The 25,708-nt window shown below is 43.3% G+C and overlaps 1 protein-coding gene across 2 annotated transcripts in view; it reads right to left on the reverse strand.

Moving 5' to 3' along the window:
- The window catches only part of LOC102935510 (coagulation factor V), a 78,733-nt gene that overhangs the window by 31,157 nt on the left and 21,868 nt on the right, over positions 1-25,708 (reverse strand). For both annotated transcript variants that reach the window (XM_037908809.2, XM_037908803.2), the window contains exons 8-13: positions 20,221-20,398; positions 19,487-19,589; positions 12,779-12,990; positions 11,591-11,741; positions 9,895-10,107; positions 1,731-3,771 (exon numbers count right to left, since the gene is read on the reverse strand). In XM_037908809.2, coding sequence (XP_037764737.1) covers positions 1,731-3,771; positions 9,895-10,107; positions 11,591-11,741; positions 12,779-12,990; positions 19,487-19,589; positions 20,221-20,398 — 2,898 coding nt within the window. The remainder of the gene's footprint in view (positions 1-1,730; positions 3,772-9,894; positions 10,108-11,590; positions 11,742-12,778; positions 12,991-19,486; positions 19,590-20,220; positions 20,399-25,708) is intronic.

The following is a 25,708-nucleotide window of genomic DNA, read 5'->3' on the forward strand; positions in this document are numbered from 1 at the left end:
CTGTGCTTCAATTTCAAGCACTGTCTACACAGCTATTGTTATAGTATTAGCACAAGGCCAGGTATGTTGACCTGCACTTGGAAGGCTTGCTGCCGCAGACTGTGTAGATGTACCCTTAGTGGAAAGAGCACTGGGGATCATCTCTAGTGCCTGGGGATCCATCTCTAGATCCTCTAGTGCCTGGGGATCATCTCTTCCTCATGCAGCTCTGAATTATAGCTGATAACCAATTACATCCTTTATTTCCATTAGCTCTCCAGAGCCAATACATCTGTGGGAGAGGGAGCTTGATTCTTATTGTCTCACCAAAACTCTAAGTGCTGATTCAGTTTCTTATGGATGTAGGTTCTATTCTCAACTCTTCCAAAGACTCAGGGACAGATCCTCAGCTGAGGGAAGTTGTCACAGCACCATTGACTTCAGTGGTGCTGTCCTCATTTATATCAGCAGCTGAGTATCTGCCCCACACAGGGCAAATAATTTCAGTATTTGAGCTTCAGGATTTTTACACATGGAGAACTCAGAGTCCTCTGGTCACTCTTGCAAATACAAATAATGAAGGTGGAACTTAAGCAGGGGTCCTACATGGGGAAAGTTGGGAAGGGGGAAATAGACAAGTTTGTCAAGTAGTCTGAAGATACAATTTGAAAAATACACAATTCGGAGACTGAATTTGCTGTAGTGAAACTATTTCCGCTCCTGTCCTAAATCACGCAACAATGAAAATTCAGGCTGTGCAAATATTTTTGTGGGTAGCAATTTAGGGGAAAAAGGCAGATTTGCACAGAAATATGCAATCACTGGCAATTTTGCATGGTTTGATTTGAAATTTCAAATTTCTAACAGGTTGAATTTCTCTCAGAAAAACTGGATTACAAAATCTTGTTGGGAAATAAAGCCACTTTTTCCAAATCAAAACAATGCGAACATCTCAAATTTGGGGTTCATGCGCGATGGTCCAATCAGTTCTTGATCTCTGCTAAGACTAGCAACAAGGGGGTTAATTAGAATTGTCTGTGGTGGTGTGGTTTGCATGATGTGGTAGTCCAGTTCCCAGCAGATAAGTGGGAGCCAAACTACTCATTTTGTACTGGAGACTGAATAAAATTTCAGATGGTGGGAACTACAAGCCTTGAATTTTCAGTGGGGCCTAAGGGTGTAAGGCACCCAGCTCCATTGAGATTCCCTTAGGTCACTTTGAAAAATCTCCACCGAAGTCCCTACCGACCCAAGCTGGATTCAAACTGGCAACCTATAGGCTCTCTCTTGACTGAGTCCCAAACCATCCCAGCCACACATACTTAGATACCAAGCTGAGGTATTGATGTGGGCCTCATTACTGTAGTATCTGTGCACCTCCCAATCTTTAATGCATTTATCCCCACAAAAGCACCTGTGAGGAAGGAAAGGACTTTATCTCCATTTTACAGACAGGGAACTGAGGAACAGAGAGACTAAGTGACTTGCCCAAGGTCACACAGGAAGCCTCTGGCAGAGCTGGGAGTTAAACCCAGGTCTCCTGAATTCCAGGCTAGTGCCCTAAAGCACTGGTCCTTCCTTCCTCTTCACCTACTGCATTACAGACTATTAAATGGAACAGCACTTGTGTGATTAAGAAATCCCCTAATCCTTCAGCAACAGTAGCTTTGCTGTGGGACAGCTATCTGAATCAGTGGCCTGGTATTCAGCAACAGGGTGTGAGGCAACAGAGAGGAAGAATTAGGTCCAACCTTTTCTTTAATCCTCCATAGTCCCAGAAGACCTCTTCGGCTGCAATGTAGTATCTCCTCGTGGTCCCTCTGCTGCGGAGATCGTGCACAGCAATGTCATCAGGGTTACGGACATTATTAAGGTTGAATCTGGGGTCCGTTGTATATGGGTCGTCGAAGTCTACGTCTGCATCTGAATATTGGTAATCTACAATTTCGTCACGGTCAGAGCCTCCTGGAACATACTTCTTGTTGTCCCCATTCCCACTGGGAAGCCCTATGATGATGGGCTTAAATTGTCTTGGGGTCAGCGTGTAGTTAGCCCTGCTTGGCAAAACCGTGTGGTTGGCCTCGCTGGGCAATGCTGTATTGTTGGCCTCACAAAGGGACACTGTGTGGTTGGCCTCCCTGGACAATAATGTGCAGTTTTGCTCTCCAGGTACCTTTGGGGGTCTCACACCTCTGGGTGTCAATGAGAGATTACTATACTTTTGATAATGCTTTTTCCTCCTTCGGGTCTTGATGAGAGTCCCAGAGGTACTCAAGGTGCCATTCACATTTCTCTCTTCCCCTTTCAGAGTTGGATGCTTGCTGCTTACTTTCCAATGACGCTTTGTAAATGGTGAGTAGCCTTTGAATTTCCCTTGCTGCTTCTTATTCAAGGATACACACTCTCTTGTAGGCATTGTAGCATTTCTGGAACAATTCTGTAATTTATCAGTAGCCTGAGCTGAATTTATCTCCATCCCATAACTCTCCTTCCCAGAGGCCAAATTTCTTTTCTCATTCATAATTTTAGATGGAGACTTCATACCTCTTGGCGACAGCTTTCCCAACATGTCCTTTCCCACCACTGGGCTACGAGTAGGAATTAAGATATCTGATGGATAATCTAGAGTAAAATTTCTTTCTTGTTTATCTTTGGGTAGTTCTAAGTCAGGGAGATTGAACATGTTTAACTCATTGTTTTCTGCCCTGTGTCCCACAGCAAAAGTCAAGTTATCTGCATGTTTGGGAAATTCAGCATTTTCTTTCTTGGTTTCCTCCTCCTCTTCCTCCTCCACGTCCTGGTCCTCAGCATATTCATTTGGAAACTGGTCAGTCCCTAACATATCTGAACTGGAGATATTCTCTGCATGGTGAGCAGAAAGAGGTGCTCTGTCTGAACTGGTATTGACAAGAGAGGAAACACTTTTATTTTGTTGAACATGATCTAAGAGGGCTCGCATCTTTTTAACGGTGTAAAACGTAGTCTCCCGCTGGTCTCGCCTTTCCCTTTTTCTACTGAAATTGAATTCCCCTCCTGAACTTTTCTCTTGCGGTTCTTCTGAATAGAGTGTTGCAAAGGAGGACGTCATGCTGTCCCCTCTGTCAGGTAACAGTTCTGCTGCATCTCTTGTTTGGGCTTCTTCCCTGGTCCTCAGTAGTTCACCTGCAAGTGTTTTCTCATAATTTCCTGACATCTGACTGTAATTTGCTTCATAGTCACTTTGGTTTCCAGCTTTAGATGCCAAGTCAGGACTTACTGCTGTTGTGGTGACTGGAAGTGAATGTTCTTTTGCTGCCACCATGTAATCTATGTGGAGGGACCCAGCCTCGGTTGGGAGAGGAGCAGTGCTTTGAGTTTCCAAGAGCTCATCAGTGTCCAAGGTACCACTGTTCTCCATGAATGGTGGATCTGAGCCAGCAGCCACATCAGCCCTCTGAGTGCTGGTGCCAAAGTTCTCATCTATGGCCAGAGCAGTAAGATTCTGCATTTCTTCTTGGATCATTGGTTTCTTTCCAAATGTCCGAAGTCCCAAACTTGAGGCCAGCAGATCTTGATAATCATAATCATCAGAAGATTCCTGGGTTTTTTTTGATATTTCTTTTGTTTCTCCTCCAGTTTGGGGTGAGGTTACAGGCACATTTTCAAGAGTCGTCTCATATGAGAAATCTATGATTTCATATGGGTCCTCATCAGAATAATAATCTATATCTTTTTCACATTTGGCATCTCTAAACCTCAGCGTCATGCCATGGCTCATCTCAGGGGAACCCCAGGATGCAAAAAGCCACGTACCTGCAATTGGAAAAAAAAAGTGTACTACATATTACTTTGTAGCGCTTGACCCCCACCTGTCATGTCCTGTCTAGACTGTAAACTCTCTAGGTCAGGGGCTGTCTTCTGTGTTATTAGTCTGTAAAGCACCCCACAATATTGCTCTGGTCCTTGATTGGGATTCCTAGGCATAACTGTAGCAATAAATCATGAATACTGAAACAATTGACCCATAAAGTTCAGAGACAGATCTGGATCTCAACTTCCCTGAAATTTAGGGTTATTTGGTTTCAGGTGTTTGGTACATCCCATGATAGAAAGGGAGATAAGAGATCAAAACTAGATGGAAACAAGAGGTTTAGATAGGGATGCAAACTTTGGGAGTTTGGGTTATGTGTATAAACCTATGGATGAGAGAATACTGATCATAATAAAAATCCTCACAGGCATTTTAAACCATTTCAAAATCAGATATGTTACAATATTTTAAAACCCTCTGGAGGGGGGAAGGTCTTTAATAGGACAGTGAAATTCCACATTTGGACCTCTAGATTGGCCTACATGAGAATAAATGGGCACACTGCACCAATTGACTCCAGGCTCTTTGCATTTCATGGCATGCCCCACAATAAAACATGGGAAAGATGGACAAAAAATGGCTTTTACCTGAAAAAGATGTCAGGTGTAATTTTCTACCTCCTCTATATTTTAAGTGACAGAATTGCATTGCTTTCCTTACATTATTTCCAAAGTCAGCAAAAATGAGCACATTTTACAAGAACTGGAAAAGAAGGTCTAGGGAGGGAAGGAGGTGATCACATACTAAAACCAAACAATAATGGTGGAGAAGTACAAAAGTACAACTTTGGAGATTTCTGTAAAGTCTGATGGAGGTTTCCAGCTTCAAGTAAACATTTCTCCTTTTAAAAAAAAACCATAATACATAATTAGCCTGTGGAACTCACTGCCAGAAGGTACTGCTAGAGCCAAGAAGTTAGTAGGATCCAGAGAAACAGCCATTTACATGGACAAGGAGAACATTCACAGGTACTTTAAACAGGATAAAAAATTAAGGGATCTAAACCCTTCTTCTTCAAGGCATCAACCAACCACTGGGATTAGGAAGAAACTTCCATTATAGGCAGGCTATTCCAAAATTGTCCACACTGTGGGATTTCTTCCACCTTTATGTGAAGCAGCTGATAGTGGTTACTCTCAGAGACAGGATACTAGAACTAGATGGACCACTGGTTTGATCCAGACAGCTGTAGCGGCACAGGAGCCAGCACACAGAGCTGTAAACAGGGGAGTTTCAGTGGGAGTGTGTAAGGGGAGTTTGTCTTGTGGTGCTTGTTTGAGGTTTGTTTTTGCTGTGGGGGGTGGTGTTTTGGTGTGGTTTGTGTTTCCCAGATTAACAGGATTTAGGTGGGAAGGCTATGACAGATACAGAGGCAGCAGTGGCAGTGACCCATGTAGCGGAAGACACAATGAAGATGACTGGATGTGGAAGCTGCGGTACGTACATGATCCCGGAGGGGGTACCTGATAAGAGTTTTGTCTGCATGAAATGCCGTCTGATAGAGCTGATGGAGGAAAAGATCCGAGGTTTGGAGATGCAGGTGGAAAGTCTGGTTGAGTTTAGGAAGGGGTTCGAGCAGATTATGGAGCAAAGACATGAGGTATCTGAAGGGAAAAGCTCAGACTTGCAAATAGAAGCAGGACTGAGGAATTCTGAGGGGAGACTGCTGGGTGAGGAAAGTGGTCAGTGGAAGCATGTGACTAAAAGAACCAGGCAGAGGAAACGCGGGCTATTGAAGGAGAAATAGAGCTCAAGAATAGGTTTGTAGAGTTGGAAAATGAAGAAGGGGCTGAGCAGGTAGTCACTGAAGGTGGAAGGGCAAAGAAGAAGAGAAGAGCGGCTAGTCCTATAGGAAAAGGGGAAGACTCAATGGAGACTACACCAAATACGAGCCCCAGGAGGATACGGGATAGGTTGCAGAGGATTGCAAGGGAGAATAGGAATGGAAAGAACTTGCAGCCAGAGGGAACAGGGGATAGACTGGAGAATAGCACCATCACCAGGAAAAGGCAGGTCTATGTGATCGGGGACTCTTTACTGAGAAGAATAGACAGGCCTGTAACCAGAGCTGATCCAGAGAATAGAAGGGTGTGCTGTCTTCCAGGTGCTAAGATACGGGATGTAGACTGAGGGTTGAAAAGGATCCTAAAGGGAGCGGGAAAGAATCTCCTAATTATCCTTTATGTGGGAACAAATGATACGGCTAGATTCTTGCTGGAAAGTATTAAGGGAGACTATGCTAGGCTGGGGAAGATGCTTAAGGAAATCGAGGCTCAGGTGATCTTCAGTGGGATTCTGCCTGTTCCTAGAGAAGGGCAACAAAGGTGTGACAAGATTATGACTATCAACCAAGATGACTTAGGCAGTGGTGCTATAAGGAGGGCTTTAGGATGTATGGCCACTGGGAGGCATTCATGGACAGAGATCAGTTCTCTTGGGATGGACTTCATCTGAGTAGGGAAGGAAATAGACTTCTAGGATGGAGGCTGGCACAACTGATTAAGAGAGCTTTAAACTAGGAATTTGGGGGAGATGGTTGGGAGATGTCCAGGAAATCTCCACACCGGATTTTAGCCTTGAGAGGGAAGAAAACAAAGTAAGAAAGGATACAGCCGTGGGTAGGAGAACGTATATAAGGAGGAAGGGCAGCGTGGATACCAGTCTAATAGGTTATACTGGCTGTAGAATGACCGCGCGTAATAGGGTACAGAATGTGAGTGAGGCCAAACAGCAAAAATTAAGATGTTTGTACACCAACGCGAGGAGCCTAGATAACAAAATGGAGGAACTAGAGCTACTGGTGCAAGAAGTGAAACCAGATATTATAGGGATAACAGAAACATGGTGGAATAGTAGTCATGACTGGACTACGGGTATTGAAGGGTATGTGTTGTTTAGGAGAGACAGAAATAACGGTAAAAGTGGTGGAGTAGCATTGTGTATCAATGGTGAGGTAGAATGCAAAGAAATAAGAAGCGATGGAATGGATAAGACAGAGTCCGTCTGGGCAAAAATTACATTGGGGAAGAAAACTACTAGAGTCTCCCCTGGGATAGTGCTTGGGGTGTGCTATAGACTGCCGAGATCTAATTTGGATATGGATAGAGCCCTCTTTAATGTTTTTAATGAAGTAAATACTAATGGAAACTGCGTGATCATGGGAGACTTTAACTTCCCAGATATAGACTGGAGGACGAGTGCTAGTAATAATAATAATAGGGCTCAGATTTTCCTAGTTGCGATAGCTGATGGATTCCTTCATCAAGTAGTTGCTGAACCGACTAGAGGGGATGCCATTTTAGATTTGGTTTTGGTGAGTAGTGAGGACCTCATAGAAGAAATGGTTGTAGGGGACAATCTTGGTTCAAGTGATCATGAGCTAATTCAGTTCAAACTGAATGGAAGGATTAACAAAAATAAATCTGTAACTGGGGTTTTTGATTTCAAAGGGGCTGACTTTCAAAAATTAAGGAAATTAGTTAGGGAAGTGGATTGGACTGAAGAACTTATGGATCTAAAGGCAGAGGAGGCCTGGGATTACTTTAAATCAAAGCTGCAGAAGCTATCGGAAGCCTGCATCCCAAGAAAGGGGAAAAAATTCACAGGCAGGAGTTGTAGACCAAGCTGGACGAGCCAGCATCTCAGAGAGGTGATTAAGAAAAAGCAGAAAGCATACAGGAAGTGGAAGATGGGAGGGATCAACAAGGAAAGCTACCTTATTGAGGTCAGAACATGTAGGGATAAAGTGAGACAGGCTAAAAGTCAAGTAGAGTTGGACCTTGCAAAGGGAACTAAAACCAATAGTAAAAGGTTCTATAGCCATATGAATAAGAAGAAAACAAAGAAAGAAGAAGTGGGACCGCTAAACACTGAGGATGAAGTGGAGGTCAAGGATAATCTAGGCATGGCCCAATATCTAAACAAATACTTTGCCTCAGTCTTTAATAAGGCTAAAGAAAATCTTAGGGATAATGGTAGCATGACAAATGGGAATGAGGATATGGAGGTAGATATTACCATATCTGAGGTAGAAATGAAACTCGAACAGCTTAATGGGACTAAGCTGGAGGGCCTTAGAACTTTTAGTAAGTAATCTAGCTAGGTACGTGTTAGATTATGATTTCTTTAAATGCCTGAGAAAAGAATTGTGCTGAATAGAATAACTATTTCTGTCTGTGTATCTTTTTTGTAACTTAAGGTTTTGCCTAGAGGGGTTCTCTATGTTTTGAATCTAATTACCCTGTAAGGTATCTACCATCCTGATTTTACAGGGGGGATTTCTTATTTCTAATTACTTCTATTTCTATTAAAAGTCTTCTTGTAAGAAAACTGAATGCTTTTTCATTGTTCTCAGATCCAAGGGTTTGGGTCTGTGGTCACCTATGCAAATTGGTGAGGCTTTTTATCCAACATTTCCCTGGAAAGGGGGGGGTGCAAGTGTTGGGAGAATTGTTCATTGTTTTTAAGATCCAAGGGTCTGGGTCTGTAGTCACCTAGGCAAATTGGTGAGGCTTTTTTACCAAACCTTGTCCAGGAAGTGGGGTGCAAGGTTTTGGGAAGTATTTTGGGGGGAAAGACGTGTCCAAACAGCTCTTCCCCAGTAACCAGTATTTGTTTGGTGGTGGTAGCGGCCAATCCAAGGACAAAGGGTGGAATATTTTGTACCTTGGGGAAGTTTTGACCTAAGCTGGTAAAGATAAGCTTAGGAGGTTTTTCATGCAGGTCCCCACATCTGTACCCTAGAGTTCAGAGTGGGGGAGGAACCTTGACACTGGTCATCGGAAAGTTTAGACTTTAAATTAGACGAAGGTTTCTAACCATCAGAGGAGTGAAGTTTTGGAATAGCCTTCCAAGGGAAGCAGTGGGGGCAAAAGACCTATCTGGCTTTACGATTAAACTCGATAAGTTTATGGAGAAGATGGTATGATGGGATAACATGATTTTGGCAATTAATTGATCTTTAACTATTCATCGTAAATAGGCCCAATGGCCTGTGATGGGATGTTAGATGGGGTGGGATCTGAGCTACTACAGAGAATTCTTTCCTGGGTATCTGGCTGGTGAATCTTGCCCATGTGCTCAGGGTTCAGCTGATCACCATATTTGGGGTCGGGAAGGAATTTTCCTCCCTCCAGGGCAGATTGGAAGAGGCCCTGGAGGTTTTTCGCCTTCCTCTGTAGCATGGGGCATGGGTCACTTGCTGGAGGATTCTCTGCTCCTTGAAGTCTTTAAACCACGATTTGAGGACTTCGATAGCTCTGACCTAGGTGAGAGGTTTTTTGCAGGACTGGGTGGGTGAGATTCTGTGGCCTGCATTGTGCAGGTCAGACTAGATGATCATAATGGTCCCTTCTGACCTTAATATCTGTGAATCTATGATCGTTCCAACATTCTTTCGCTCCTAAAGGACTGGTGGGCCAGATCCTGACATGTGATGCAGCCATTTTGTTCAGTGATGCCAGTATAATTTGGCCATAAGCCCATTTTAACTAGCCTAGGGTGGTTAACACCAGTGGAAAGCTACATATCCTACAGTAGAATAGAGCAGACGCAGGGATCCCTACACCATGTATTTTCTCTGCTGCCAGAGTAAGAGGGAAAAGCTGCTCTTGCTCTGGAAAAGGGACACTGTCAGGATGTTCCTTTCTGAATGTAGAAGTGTGAAGAAGGCCCCAATGTATGGCTTTTAGGATTTGGCCTGCTGGTTTAGATGTGGACATTTTTCCGTTTCTATAGATTTTGACAGAGAACTTCAATATTGTGCCTCAAATGACAGTTATACAACTAGAGCCACAGTAAGGACTTTTTTGGGGAGTGCTCAAAAGCAAAACAGAATCATCAGTAAGTATAGCATATGCAACAGCACTGCTGTGTCATGTGCTGCCAGCATACACATACCCCATGTGTATCAACCACTCTTGCTGTAATCTAGGGAAAGATGTACATGGGCTGAAATTTTGTATGCACTTTATACAAAGCTTTTCTATTTTTATGAGTCCTTATGGATTCTAGATACAAAATCTCTTAGCAGATCATTAAACAAGCACAGCAGTTCTGCCACTTACCAGCATTGTCCATTTCTACAGTGACCGATTCTCCACTCATGGGGAAAAGATTCAGTACATCTTCATACTTCCCTTGAGACCAAAAAGTGTGACCAGAAAGGCGTACAGACACTACCTCATCCTGGGTGCCAATACTGGAGACATGCCACTGCACAATTTCGTGATGGCAAAATCCCAGGATTTCAGTGCTGTCAGACATGTAGCCATTTATTGCTAAAACAAAGCATAAGATATGCTGTTACAGCACCGTAAGGCCTCACCAGCATGCAAGACGGTAAGCCAAATTCATGCTTTCAATGGAGTGACATCAGGGATGGAACTGACATATCTTTGTATCCAGACAGAAAGATTATTGGCACTCTGATGAAACTGGGCTGCAATCCAGACATCTTCATCTGAAGGGACACCATTAGGTTAAAAAAATCACATACTAAAATAAAATGTCCTTACCTCTGTTCCTAGTCACCCTATATTGGATTCAGGGTGAAAGAATTCAAATATATATTTTTTAAATTGTTTATTTTGTACATTTCTCTCAGCTAGCTAGCTGTGAAAATAGACTCTGAGTCAATTTCACCTGTGTTTACTTTTCACTTTTGGGTTCTGCATTACTCACTGTATAACACAGGCCTGTGGGTGACCTGGGCCGGGTACACTGGGGAGGGTGAGAAATGGGCTCCCAGTGTTTGTGCCATCATTGTCACCAGCTATTGTGGGAGGGCATATGCCTTCAGGACACACGCTCAGATTCACAAGCTAGAGTCAAACACTGGAGGAAACCCAAGAGGCTAATGTTGCATCAGCTGTTTCTCTGGCTGCGCTGCTATCCTGTGTGTTACTGGACCACATGCTCCCTCCTGATTCCCTTGTGCTGTGGCCCTGAGGAGGCAGCTTCTAGGAACTACATGCTCTGAGGCCTCCCACATGGCTGTGCAGCTATGCCCCCCTCCCCACTGCCAAATTAACAGACTCATTAACACTTACAAATTGCTTAGTGCCATGCTAATAGCTGCAGCTTGCTCCAAACCCAAAAGCATGCAGTACGAGGCATGCAGCTGCTTGGCTGACTTCTGGAGTCTTCCCAACATCCTTCCCTTTACTTCCCTCCTGATTCCTTCCCCCATCCACCCCAGGGCAAACAGGTGCAGCATCACAGATTGTTCCTGATCACCACCCCAGGAACCCTGCCAGCCCCTGCCCACTCTAACCACTCACCCCCAGTATCCATTCCCCTCTGCGAGGCTCTACACAAACATTTACCAGGCTCCCCCCCCCCCCCCCCCAGATACTCTACCTCTCTCTATCTCCCACAGTCACTGATACCTCCACCCCCACCTCCGGGTGCTGCCTCAATAGACTGCAGTTGGTGGCCCAGAAGCCCATGCAGGGCTGCTGAGACCACTGTCACTTCCCCTTCTCGATTTACATTTGCCCGGCTCATGATGAGCTTGTTTGTGCCTAAGTTGCCCGAACCATGCCCTATGAAATTCTGGAAATAGCAGATCCTTGAAGCCAGAACCAGAACTCTGCTCATTCATGCTTTCAGCACACATTCATCCTTCAGCACACAATCTCAGGGGCCAGTTTCTGCCACTTGGGAAATCCCCATGCCTGCCTTGCACCTCAGAATAAGCACCCATCTGGGTACTTGCGCTCACACAAGCTTTTGCAAACTTGGGCCTAGTTTCCCACTCACTGTGCATCACGTTAGACCTGTAGAACTTGGGATCATCCCTTTTAACGCTGGAGGGGTTGTTGCAGTACTCCTTGATGTTATCCTCTAAGTACCAACTCTTGTTTTCATCAAACACGGCAAACACGGCCTGCTGCTCTGCATCCGCCTTGTTCTGAAAGACAGCAGACATGGCAGGGTAAGTTTTGCAAGCAGCTAACGGATACATAGTGGGGTATTTTAAGGGCCTAATCTCGCCATCCCTCCAGAGGCAAAATTTCCATTCAAGTGAACAGAAGCACAGTCCAGTGGTTAGAGCAAGGGACTAGGGTTCCGGACTCCTGGGTTCCATTCCTACCTCTGCAACTGACTCACTGGGTGACACTGGACCAGCTACTAGCGTGGCTGCTATGAGCTGGGCTCCCCCTAGTGGCCCACTTGTTGCTGTATGTGCAAGGGCTGAAGTCACTGCTTCCATTCACTTCTGCGTGGTGTCTGAGCCACTGTCAAAGTAGATTCCTTCCTTTGGCCCCACGGAGGGGAAGTGGAAGAAGAACTCTCCCAGCAACCCCCTTGCAATGCTTCTGGATCCCCAAAGTTTGGGGTTGCCAGACCTAGGTTAAACCTATGATAGACTGGGGTCAGCAGCTATCAGAGACTGGGGTCAGAACTTCCTCCCTTTCTCCCTGCATACCATCAAACTTTGGGGAAGTTTAGGGTGCTGTCTAGAACCAGGATTTTGCAATTTCTTATCTAGGCAAACAAAGCACAATGAAAGAAATCACTAGCAGCCTGATCTTTCTAACTGAAAGCCCCAGCGAGTACTCTAAATCTGGGGCCACATATGCCAGCACGCAGCTAAAAACTATCACTGCAAGCAGCCCTTATAGAAAAGTCCTATAGAATTTAATACAAAACTATCCCCTTATTTTAGGTTGTCTGACTCACCCTATAGAATTTAATGTCCCAACTAGTGAGTTCTGTAGGGTGGTTCAAAGAACTTATCCAAAGGATCTCATACCTCATTACATTCTACAGGTTTTTTGACTGACTTCTACAGAAGCCTAGTGATCCGATCCCACTTCAGTTCTAGAGGCCTTTTCTCTAAGGGAACAATCAATGAAACCAAATTCCCCTGTAGTTCAAACACCACACACGGACAGGCGCCTCTCTCTCTGTCTGTCTCTCAGAGGTTGCAGAACATGATCATACCTGCACACCCCTCTTGTCCAGTGCTTCACCTTTACAAATCAGAAGTGGGCCAATCAGTCCAGAGGCTATATCCCTGGTTACATCTACAGCACTGTGATATAATCTCGTTAGACACTGGGCATCCTGTGCGGTGGGCTGATCGGTGTCCACGACGCTCCATTTATACGTGTAGGTTTCCCCTGGTTGAACTGCTTTACTCAGGGTGCTGTTGTCTGAAGGAGAAATAAAAAGAGAGAAACATTAATAGGAGTTACAAACTTAGAGCCAGATTCATGGCTGGTGTAAACTGGCATAGCTCCGATGAAGTCAGTGCACCTTCAGGCACTTGAAGTCCAGTATGTACTTTGGGCAGGTCTACACTTCAAAAACAACTGAGTACGGGGACCTAGATACAGCATGGTTGTCCCATGTGGCTTACACAGAGTTCCTGTTTGCAGTGCAGAAAGGAGCTTAACTATGCTCTGTTATTAAGTTATAGCCTTGGACCGTCCAAAGCTCTAGCACAGCCTGGAGACATGCTGTGTCCACTGCAGAATGCAAAACGTGTTGTCACTGTGTTTTCTGTCTGCGAAGGTCCCATGTGTTATATGGGAATTATACCACTTACGTTAGAGACTTGTCATGAAGCTAAATGAATGATGGGTGTAAATCACTTTGAGATCCATGGATGAAAGGCACGACAGAAGAACAAAAAAATTGTTGAACAAGGACTGTTCATATCTGGAGCAGAAAATTCTACATTTTAATTGTGACAGTGAACTGCACACTGATGGGAAGGCAGATTCAGAAGGAATTGCCTTGGCTCTAGCCTACGTCGTGGCTAAAACCAGCTCCATTCTATTTCTACAACAAACCTGCTACTCACTACATTCTTCCTTTACCAAACAATCACCCATAAAACAGCATCTAATCAGTTGAAGTTAATGCTGCAGAAATAGAATCAAAGGACTGGAAAGGACCTCAAGAGGTCATCTAGTCCAGTCCCCTGCACTCATGACAGGACTAAGTAATATCTAGACCAGTGGTCTCCAAACTTTTTTGATCGCGCACCCCTATCAGTAAAAATTTTTTGAGCACGCACCCCCAATATATGTATATTTATTTATGTATAAATTAGACATGTACTACTGTACTAATGTATTATGTACATTATAAAACATACACAAAAAATAGAAATTAAAAAAGGATGAGATAAAGATGAAATAAACAATATTTTTAAAATAATGTATTTGATTTTATTTTATTTATTAACAGAACAAAAAACCTTTTTGCTCTCACTAAAAAATTATTATTAATAATAATATTTTTAGTGAGTGCAATGTGATTGAATATGCTTCATTATTTTTGAAAATCTTGGTTTAACACTTTGTGATACAGCGATTCGAAGGTCTGGTTCTAAGTTCAGTTTATTTTGCACCTTGGATTTAATGGCTGTCATAGCTGAAAAAGATGCCTCACGAAGATAAATAATCCAAATGGAAGAAGTGCATCGTTGGCTGCGCTTACTAAATCATGATACTCATTTTTCAATCCCATGCACCAATTATGCAAAGGTTTTTGTTGAAATTCGGCTCGTAAATTTCCATCTTCCCTGATGTCAATCAGTTGTTCTTGCAAACTAATTGGAAGGTGTTGCATTTTTATATTTTTAACAAATGGGTTCAAAACCCACTGAAACTCTTTGTTTGGAAGATTTTTAAACAGGTTAGAAAATTCTGTTTCCAAGTTAAGTGTGCAGATATGAGAGTTTTTATAGGTGACACACTTACATCGTTTTCTGCAACAAAATCACATAACGATGGAAACATTTCCAAACATCCGTTTTCAAAATGCTCTCTCCATAGCACGAGTTTCTTTCAAAAAGCAGTTACTTTCTCACTCATTGTTAAAACGTCACCTTTACCTTGTAGGTACAGATTAAGTGTGTTTATTTTTTTGAAAATATCTGCTAGGTAGCATACTACTAACAGCCACTTGTCATCATAGAAAAGGTCAGCAAATTTGGAACACTTGTCTTTTTGTAAAAGAAAAATGCGTAACTCATCTTTAAGTTCGACAACTCTTTTAAGCACTTTGCCACAAGATAACCAGCGAACCTCTGTGTGGTACAAAAGATTTTCATGGTCAGTCCCCATCTCATTACAAAGTATTGTAAAGATTCTACTATTTAAAGGTCTTGTTTTTATAAAATTAACCACATCGATGACATCCTGTAGCTCTTTGCGCACTTCTGGCTCCAACTTCTTTGCAGCAATAGCTTGCCTATGAACGATGCAGTGAATGATTTTCATATGTGGTGCTATCTCTAAAAAGAAAAGGAGTACTTGTGGCACCTTAGAGACTAACCAATTTATTTGAGCATAAGCTTTCGTGAGCTACAGCTCACTTCATCGGATGCTTATGCTCAAATAAATTGGTTAGTCTCTAAGGTGACACTGGTGCTATCTCTGTAACCTTACCCCGGAATCCTTTCTTTATTCCAGTCAAAGCAGCCACTCCATCAGTGGTTACACTTACACAGTTTTTCCATAAAACATTGTTTTTATTAAAGAAGTCATTTACTGTTGAGAATATATCTTCTCCGGTACTTCTTTCCTTTAGTGGCTCACAAAAAAGTAGTTCCTTGTGTATTTCATTATTGAAACAGAATCTAGCAAATACCATAAGCTGAGACATATTAGAAACATCTGTACTTTCATTGAACTGTATAGCAAACCTCCCACACTGCGTAATTTGTTCTAATACTTGTTTCTTCAAATCTTCAGTAATGTTTTCTATGCGTCTTCCAACAGTATTTGCTGACAAAGGAATGCATCTTAGTTTGTCACCATATTGTTTTCCGTGTATTATTTCATCCATTTTTACTGCGGCAGGAAGAACAAGTGTTTCCCCAATGGTATGTGGCTTTTTGTCTTTCACTATTAAGAAAGAAACCTCAAAAGAGGTTTCTAAACATTTATCATGAAGTTTAGTGAAATTTTGTAAAGTACTGGATTGAGTATCGCATGACTTTAAACATCGCTGAAAAAATTGTAGAGGTTTGTCTTCACGTTCTGGATGCTTAGTTTTTAAATGTCTTGCTAATCGTGATGGCTTCATACTATCATTAGCTAATATCTCAAGGCAGAATACACACTTAGGGCGAGGTTCATCGTTAATGATAGTGGATGTAAATCCATATGTCAAATAGCCTTCTTGATCATTTTGAATTTTTTTGGCCAACTTCTTGTCAGATCTGATTGGATCGTCATTGTTTTTACCGCGTAATGTGGCTGACGAAGAGCTCGTACTAGGAGAAGGAGAACTGCCAGCTCTGTCATTTTCTTGTTGTTCGCTTGTGCTTGCACTATTAGTATTATCTTCAACCCGCGGTTTCTTTGCAGGAATCTTTCTAAGCCACTTGTTCATTTTGTGAGGGTTAGTTTAGTTAAAACTAGATAATATAATCCATAAATCCACGTAGCCGGGCACATGTAAACTGCAATACGTCGCAATACGCTGAAAGCGAACGAAAGCGTGAGGGCGCCACTGTCAACCCCTCCATGTTGTGGAACTCCCACTCTTCCCTCAGGATACCTCGCAGGGCCAGCTCCAGGCACCAGCGTAGGAAGCACGTGCCTGGGACAGCATTCCAGCCAATTTTAGGGCAGCACTCCTCCGGCCGCCCCCCCCCCTTTTTTTCCCCCTTCGGCGGTGCTCCTCCTGCCATGCCCCCCAGTGGATTGTCTTGCGCACCCCACTTTGGACACCACTGATCTAGACCGTTCCTGACAGATGTTTGTCGAACCTGCTCTTAAAAGTGTCCAATTAAGGAGATTCCACAACCTCCCTGGGCAATTTACTACAGTGCTTAACCACCTTTAAAGTTTGGAAGTTTTTCCTAATGTCCAACCTAAACCTCCCTTGCTGCAATTTAAGCCCGTTGCTTCTTGTCCTAGCCTCAGAGGTTAAGAAAAACAATTTTTTCCCCTCCTCCTTGTAACAACCTTTTATGTACTTGAAAATGTATGTCCCCCCTCAGTCGTCTCTTCTCCAGACTAAACAAACCCAATTTTTTCAATCTTCCCTCAAAGATCATGTTTTCGAGACGTTTAATCATTTTTGTTGCTCTTTTCTGGACTTTCTCTGATTTGTCCACATCTTTTCTGAAATGTGGTGCCCAGAACTGGACACAATACTCCAGTTGAGGCCGAATCAGTGCAGAATAGAACAGAACAGAATTACTTTTTGTGTTTTGCTTACAACACTCTTGCTAATACATGCCAGAATGATGTTTGTTTTCTTTTGCAATAGAGTTACACTGTTGACTCATATTTAGCTTTAATCTGGGGGTCACAGTGGATCACCTTTCCGCAGTACTCCTTCCTAAGCAGTCATTTCCCATTTTGTATGTGTTCAAGTGATTGTTCCATTCTAAGTGGAGTACTTTGCATTTGTCCTTATTGAATTTCATCCTAATTACTTCAGATCATTTCTCCAGTTTGTCCAGACCATTTTGAATTTTAATCCTATCCTTTAAAGCACTTGCAACCCCTCCCAGCTTCGTATCATCCACAAACTTTATAAATTTACTCTCTCTGCTGTTATCTAAATCACTGATGAAGACATTGAACAGAACCAGACCCCACTTGATATGCCCTTCCAGCTTGACTGCAAACCACTGGGAATGCTGCTTGCTGTCTGACTCATACAACGATGTGCAGTCACATCTCTCCGGTCCTTGAACAAATCCACTGACTCCCCCATTCCTTACAGGAATCAGGAAATAAAGTGTCCCCTCTTCCTTCTTTAAAGCCTTCCATGGGCTGGCTACAGATTATTTCATAGCCCTTAACCTCTGTGTAGTCTCTCATTTGCTCGCCCAGCACTAGCAACCTCACTATCCAAGACTGCGGATACACAGACTTACCACTGTTGATGACTTTTCCTGCTGCTCTTTCTGTATCTCTCAGCCCCATTTCATTTCAGATCACAGCAGAAAACATTTCTCTCTCTTTTTCCCTTAGCCATGCCTCTTAATATTTCCTAATATTTCTTCTCTTCCATTACTATTTAGCCATGCAAAGACTATGAAGATATAGTACTTCGACTTTCAGAAAGTCTCTGACAAATCCCTAACCAAAGGCAAAGCAGTCATGGGATAAGAGGGAAGGTCCTCTCCTAGATCCATAACTAATTAAAAGATAGGAAATACAGGGTAGGAATAGAGGGTCAGTTTTCACAGCAGAGAAAGGTAAATAGCAGGTTCCCGCATGGATCTGTATTAGGAAATGTGTTGTTCAACTTATTCATAAATGATCTGGAAAAGAGGGTGAACAGAGAGGTGGCAAAATTTGCAGCTATACAAAAGTACTCGAGACAGTTAAATACAAAACTGACTGTGAATCGTCATTAAGGGATCTCACTAAACTGGGTGACTGGGCACCAAAATGGCAGATGAAATTCAATGTTGATAAATACAAAATAACGCACATTGGAAAAAAATAATCCCAACTATATATACAAAATGATGGGGTCTAAATGAGCTGTTTCCACAACAGAAAGATCTTGGAGTCAACATGGATAGTTCTCTGAAAATATCCGCTCAATGTGCAGCAACAGTCAAAAAAGCGAACAGAATGTTAGGAACCATTAGGAAAGGGATAGATATTAAAAGAGAAAATATCATACTGCCACTATATAAATCCATGATACGCCCACACATTGAACAGTGCAGTTCTGGTCACCTTGTCTCAAAAAAGATATCTCAGAATTGGAACAGGTGCAGAGAAGGGCAACAAAAATGATCAGGGGAATGGAACAGCTTCCGTACGAGCCAAGATTAAAAAGACGGGGAGTGCTCAGCTTAGAAAAGGGACAACTAAGTGGCGGGGGGAATATGACAGAGATATGATAAAACCATGACTGGTGGGGAGAAAGTGAATTGGGACCTGTTAGTTATCCCCTCACATAACACAAGAACTAACGGTCACCCGAGGAAATTAATAGGCGGCAGGTTTAAAACAAAAGTAAGGAAGTACTTCTTTGCTTAACCCACAGTCAACCTGTGGAACCCATTGTCAGGGGACGTTGCGAGGGCAGAAGTAGAACTGGGTTCAAAAAATAATTAGATAAGAATATGGAGGACAGGTCCATCGATGGCGATTAGCCAAAATGGTCAGGGACCCAACCCCATGCTCCAACTACCAGAAGCTGGGACTGTATGACAGGGGAAGGATCACTGGAAATTGCCCTATTCTGTTCATTCCCTCTGAAGCATCTGATACCGGCCATTGTCAGACAGGATACGAAGCCAGATGGACCTTTGGTCTGACCCAGTATGGCCGTTCTTATGTTACGTTAGCGAGACCCTTGGCTGGTGTAAACTGACATGAGCTCATTGAAGTCGAGGACCACGTCCACGCAGACATTTTTTAAATAATAGTGCTGCTTAGCATATTTACATTTGATTTTTCATCTGTAGATCTCAAAGCACTTTACAAAAGTGGGCACTTATCATAATCCCCATTTTACAGATGGGGAAAACTGAGGCACGGAGAAGAGACGCAACTTTCCCAAAATCACACAGCAGGTCAGCGGCAGAGCTGGGAACAGAACCCAGGACTCCCACTCCTGTGCCCTAATCAGTTACATGACCTCCTAAAGGCAAAGAGAGACCCTACACAAAGTCACACTTTCGATATTGTGCAAATGTGAACAGTTTCTGACCTGTGGAATCCAGGGGGTCAGTGGCTCCTTCTGCATCTTTTGAAAGCGTCACTCCATGGAGGTAAATGCTGTAGGGTCGACTGGCCATATTTCTGAACACAATCTATGTAGATATGGAGATGCAGAAAGTTTGAGTTCAGCATTCAGTGAATCCTGGTCTGGGTACATTTCTACAAATCCCAGTGAGAGCAAAATGTGCATGATTTCAGCACTGAAAGTGCTCAGGGGAAGAAACGCTCCTTAAAAGAAAAATCTGGGCATATTAAACCAGAAGCTCTACTGCAACATGAACATTTGTGGACCGCACTGATTGGGATTCCTCTTGTGCTGCCTGGTCTCAGGCAGCTGATGAGAATGCCATCCTCAGGAGCACTTCCCACACGGCCAGGCACACGAAGCCATGGAGAGTGCTAGCCATGGACTGGAATCACGGGGATTCCGTAAAAACAACGAGGAGTCTGTGTGGCACCTTAGAGACTAACCAATTTATTTGGGCATAAGCTTTTGTGGGATAAACCCCACTTCATCAGATGCATGAAGTGCAAAATACTGTAAGCAGGTATAAATATACAGCACATGAAAAGATGGGACTTGCCTTACCAAGTGGTACATTATACATTATCTGACAAAGATTACAACACAAGCTGTTTCTTATTTACAGTAAGTTATTTTACATTTACAGTAAGATACACCACAGTACAAAACAGTCTTTTTATTTGGCCCTCGCCACTTACCGTGATTGTGTCTCTAACCTGAGCTCTGATAACAGGGCCCAGAATTCCCATTTCCTTGGGTCGGGGAGTCTCCAAACGCTTATTGAAGTTGGCATCTTCATACTGCCTGAAAACGGCCTTTTTATACTTCTTCCCAATGAGATTTGAGAAGTTGTCCAAGGACTGAGCTTTATATTGCCTTAAAAATAAAAAAGCAAAAAGTATCAATAACATCTTCTTAATGGTGAGATCCACTAGATGATAGAATACTCTCCCACGGGAACTGGCAGAAGCCCCACTGCATGGCAAAAAACAGATCTAGATTAGACACAGCTCTATAAAATAGATTATGATGATTTGTGCTACAGTAGTAGCGAGAGGCCCAACCAAGGTCAGGGGTCTCATTGTGTGAGACACTGTACAAACACATAGTATGAGATAGCTTCTGCCTCAGAAAGCTTCCAATCGAAATTTTCAAGACAAACAAAGGAGGGGAGAAAGGAAGTATTACTCTTCCCATTTTACAAATAGGAAAAGGAGGCACAGAGGGATTGAGTGACTTGCCCAAGGTGTCACAGTCTGTGGCAGAGCCAGGAACTGAACTCTGATATCCTGAACCCAAATCAAGAGACTACACTTAATTAATGTCACACCAAGGTTTCAAAGACAGTGGAATTCCCAATGATGGCTAAGAATAGGTAGGGTTCACGAAGTAAGGTGAGAAGTTGTGTTTTAGCCATGAGCTGTGGCTGTTTTGTACCTGGATCCTTTTGAGAAAGGCTGTGGAAGCGTGATAACAGTAAAGGTAAGATTTATTCCCCTCACTCTCTTCCTTTCCTCCTCCTCTCAATCCTCCCTCTCCCCTGCTGCATCCTGGGAATTGTAATTCCTGAACTCAAAGCTACAGGAGCCCGCTGGGAACAAATTTGCAAACACACACTGGGATAGCTATCTGCACCACACCTTTCCCCTTTAGAATAACCATTGTAAAATTTCAGTCACTTCCAGACCACCACTTGAGTCCAGTAACAAAGTCTTCCAATCTTTTAGGCGGTCTCCTATGTCTCACACTTCTCCTAATACCCGGAGAGACATGAACAAGACCGGGTAGTGGAGCAATTCCTACTACTATAAATAGTCCATCATTACTATTGGTGTCATCAGCGTTCTCCGGTCCAAGGTGGAAATCAGCATTCTTTTCTTCAGCTGCTGGCTGATGAACTGCGGACAGTCTTGAAGTGTTCTATTTCTTTTGCTCTAGTAATCCAGCAGAATCTTCTCAGATTTCTGTTAACTGCAAAGGAAAGGAATATCCTGAACGTTCTTTTTTGACTTTGTATGACAGCTTCACATGAAGAAGAGCTCCAATTTCAAATTTGTGAGGTTTAGCACTTTACAATACACACACTGCCTTTATTTCTCCTGTTTGTTCTGAACACATTCATGAATAGTTTCATCAGGTTTGGTTGAAAAAGGAGAACATGTAAGCCCTTGACAGGGAGTAAGTCATTTACCAGCCTTGTGTCCTCTTAACAGTTCAAAGGATGATAATCCTGGTGTTGAAAGTGGAGTGGTCCCATAAGCAAACAGTGTTTCATGTAAAGCTTCTTTCCCTGGTCTCGCTTGAAAACTGGTAAGTTGCAGTCTTTCTTTCACCAGTCTGTTCATTCTCTCAAGTAGACCACTAGCTCTTGGATTGAAGAAAGAAACCGTTTTCTGTTTGATAGCATTGATAATGAGGTGATGTTGCATTTCAGCACAAGTTATTTGCATTCCATGGTCAGTTACCAATTCCTTGGGAAATCCTTCTCAGGCAAAAACTGATGATTTTAACTTATTTACTATTTCAGCTGTAACCTTTCCAGTGAATGTAATTTCTGGCCAATCTGAATGATAGTTTACCATACTAGGACAAACCTCTGTGTAACAGACTGATCTTCAAACGCTCCCCATTAGGTCAGGAGCCGGTTTCTCTCATGGACAATTGGGATAATGAACTGTTGTGAGAAGGAGGCTGAAGGTTTTCTGTGACTTATCACTTCTAGCACAAGCCATGCAAGTCTTGATTATTTCCTCAACTTGCTTGTCCATCCCTGGCCACCAGAAGTCTTATCGCAGTTGTCTTTTGGTTAGATTAATCCCCATATGTCCTCCATCTGCCAGGTCAATTAATCGTTGTCTCACAAGTGTAGGCACAACAAGATGGTCAATTCTCAAAACCCATTCATTTACAAAGGACAGCTCACGTGATACATGTCTATATGGTTCCAAGTGTTCTGGTGTCATTGTCATGTAAGACCATCCATTGACTATGTAAGTCTTTAGGTCCTTGTGATGGGGTGTGCTCCCCACACTGAAACGGCAAGAGTTGCATTAGGTCAGGTGGGCCCAATCAGCTAATTAGGTTGCAAAAGGGGAGCTTTGGGTTGGAGGCAGCTAATCAGAGAGAAGCTCACTTGTGAGAGAGAGGCAAGGCTTCTACAAAAGACAGGGAATTAGCAGGGAGATATGTGCAGTCGCTTCTGGGAGAAGGGAGATGTGGCTGGGGCTACAGAGGCAGGTAGCCTCGGGTTACTCCCTGGGAGGAGGGAGTGAAAAGACTGGCAAACCCAGAGGATGGGGGCAGGCCAGGAGGTATGGAAGCGGCTCAGGGAAAGGCAGCAAGGTGCAGGGAACTGATCTTGGCTGTTGTGTAGAGGGTCCCTGAGCCGGAACCTGAAGTAAAGGATGGGCCCAGGTTCCCCCACTGAAGGAGTGGCACCGTGAGCTAATGAAGCGGAAGACTGCTGGAGAGCAGGAACATTGATACACTCCAGCACCTAGAAGGGGAAACCACAATAGTCACCTAGCCAGAGGGCTGAGTCACAAAGAGGACGCTGCAGCTCCTGGAAGTAAGAGGGAGGCTGCAGAAGAGAAACAGACAGGTGTAATTGCTGGGAGGGGCATTGGCCTGACTGAACTAATCTCCAGGACAGCCACAAAGTGGCACCATCCGGCGGTGAGTACAGCAACCCCATCACAGTCCTGAACTACCTTGTCTTCTCTCATGGCTGTTACCCACTCTGAGACTGAGTTGTAGCAGAGATTTGTGCAACGACAATCTCTTCATCATCTTCCTCTATTGCATCCTCATGGTAAGATATGAGCGGGCAAGACAGAATCTGCAGTGGTATTTTTGACTCCTGGAAGATACACTGTCAGCAAATCAAAGTCCTTTAGTTTGGTGGCCCATTTGGCAATTCTTGGAGTTGCTTTTCCAGAACCTCATGTGATGAACAAAGGTGAAAGAGGTTTATGATCAGATCTTAAGATAAATCTCTCACCACCCCATAAGTTCTGACATGTCTTACTGCCCAGAAACATGCCAGAACTTCTTTCGCAGAGACAGAATCAGATTTTTCAGAATCAGTCAGGGCTCTGGAGGCAAATGCAATAGTGACTCCTATCCATTTTTTAGCTGAGTCAAGACAGCACCAAGACTTTACTCACAAGGTTCTCTTGTGACAATTGTTTGTTTCACAGAACCAAAAGGTCTTAAAGCCGGGATGGTGGACAGTGCATATTTGATCTTGTTAAAGCTGTTCTTATAGACGTCAACCCGTTCAAACCTTACATGTCCTTTTTTAGGAGATGACTCAGCAGAACTACTTTCAGAGCAAACTTCTTTACAAACTTTGAATGGTATTTGGATAATCCAAAGGAGGACTGAAGTTTGTGCTTTTTGTCAGGCTGTGGTGCATCACAAATGGTTTTCACTAGGTCTGGTTTTGGTTGTATGCCCTTCTGAGAGATTCTATGCCCTAGCCATGTCACTGAGTTGGTACCGAGTTGACATTTCTTCTTGCTAATGGTAAATCTGTATCCAAGTTTTTCTAGAACCTTTTTTAGCATGCCATCATGTTCAGATTCATCTTTGCCGTTCACTAGAATGTCATCTTGAAAGTAAGTAACACGCATTCTCTCTCCAAAGATTGCAGGCATCATTCTCTGGAATACTGGTGCTACAGAGGCCTTTTGAATTGGAAAAAACATTCTGCAGTGATGAAAGCTGTGTACTTGTGGGATTTTTCCATTAAAGGGATCTGGTGGTAAGCCGAGCATAAATCAAGAGTCATAAACACTCTTGCCTCCTTCAAGGTGAGCAGCATTTCACTGATGTTGGACAGAGGATGACAATACACAGCTATGCTGGAGTTTAAATCTCTCAAGTCCACATACATGTGGATAGCACCATTGGGCTTCCTGGTGAGAATGACAGGAGAAACCCATTCTGATGAATCAACTCGTTCAATTGTATCTGCTTTATGTTGTTTCAGAATCTCCTTGAGTGATTGTCTCACTGCAACTGGTATGTTTTGCATTTTATGTTGCACAAGAACCACATTATATTGTAGCTGGCTCTTGTGCTTGAACCTTTTTGCAACACCTGCAGTATCTGTGAAAACTTCTGGAAAGTCAGATTCCCATGCCCCAAGTGATCTGCTTGTATATATTTAAGTTTCTACAGATGGATCGGAGCTGTTCCTGACCAGCCTCTTCTCCCCACAGATCCAGGAGATCTAATACCTCCTGTGTAGTACAGGCAGGAGTGTGCCTGCAACATGTAGTTAGCATGGTCAGTTGCTAGGTGAGCTCTCCAAGCTGGGCAACCAGGAAATGGAATTCAAAAAATTCATGGGGATTTTAAGGGGAGGGGCACCTTCCTGCCTACCTCCAGTGGAGTTCAATCAAGTTGGGCAATTTCCAGCACAAATCCAGGTTTTCTCACCCCCCCCCCCACCACACACACACACAAACCCACTCTCCCCTTGTCTTTTCCTACCCCCCCCCAGACATTCTTGTTAAACCCTGGATTTGTGCTGGAAATGGCCCACCTTGATTATCATACACATTGTAAGGAGAGTGGTCACTTTAGATAAGCTATTACCAGCAGGAGAATGGGGTGGGAGGAGATATTTTTTCATGCTTTGTGTGTATATAAAAAGATCTTCTACACTTTCCACAGTATGCATCCGATGAAGTGAGCTGTAGCTCACGAAAGCTTATGCTCAAATAAACTGGTTAGTCTCTAAGGTGCCACAAGTCCTCCTTTTCTTTTTGTGAATACAGACTAACACGGCTGTTACTCTGAAAAGTGTCTATACTGACACTGCATCCATCTAACTACATCAATCTTGACTCTACGCTGCTCATGGAGGTGGAGTTTAGTTGGCAGAGTGGGGCAGTTACGTTGGCGGGATTGAAATTAATGGGTAGACACTTCCATAGTTAGGTCATCATAAGATGCCTTGCATTGACCTAACTCTTTAATGTAGACCAGGCCTAACTTGACGCTCTGGCACTGAGAGTGAAGTATCTGTGCCTTGGGGTCATCTGACCTGGGCCCTGCCAGGGATAGGCAGAGTGAATTTGTCAATTTAACAGATGAAATGATCAGAGATCAAATTGTCATGAAGGCCCAAAGTTGCAGGACACGTCTGTTGATTTACTCTTTTTCTACTGATGCTAG

This window comes from Chelonia mydas, chromosome 1 (genome assembly GCF_015237465.2).
Source record: "Chelonia mydas isolate rCheMyd1 chromosome 1, rCheMyd1.pri.v2, whole genome shotgun sequence".
In the NCBI taxonomy this organism is placed as follows: domain Eukaryota; kingdom Metazoa; phylum Chordata; order Testudines; family Cheloniidae; genus Chelonia; species Chelonia mydas.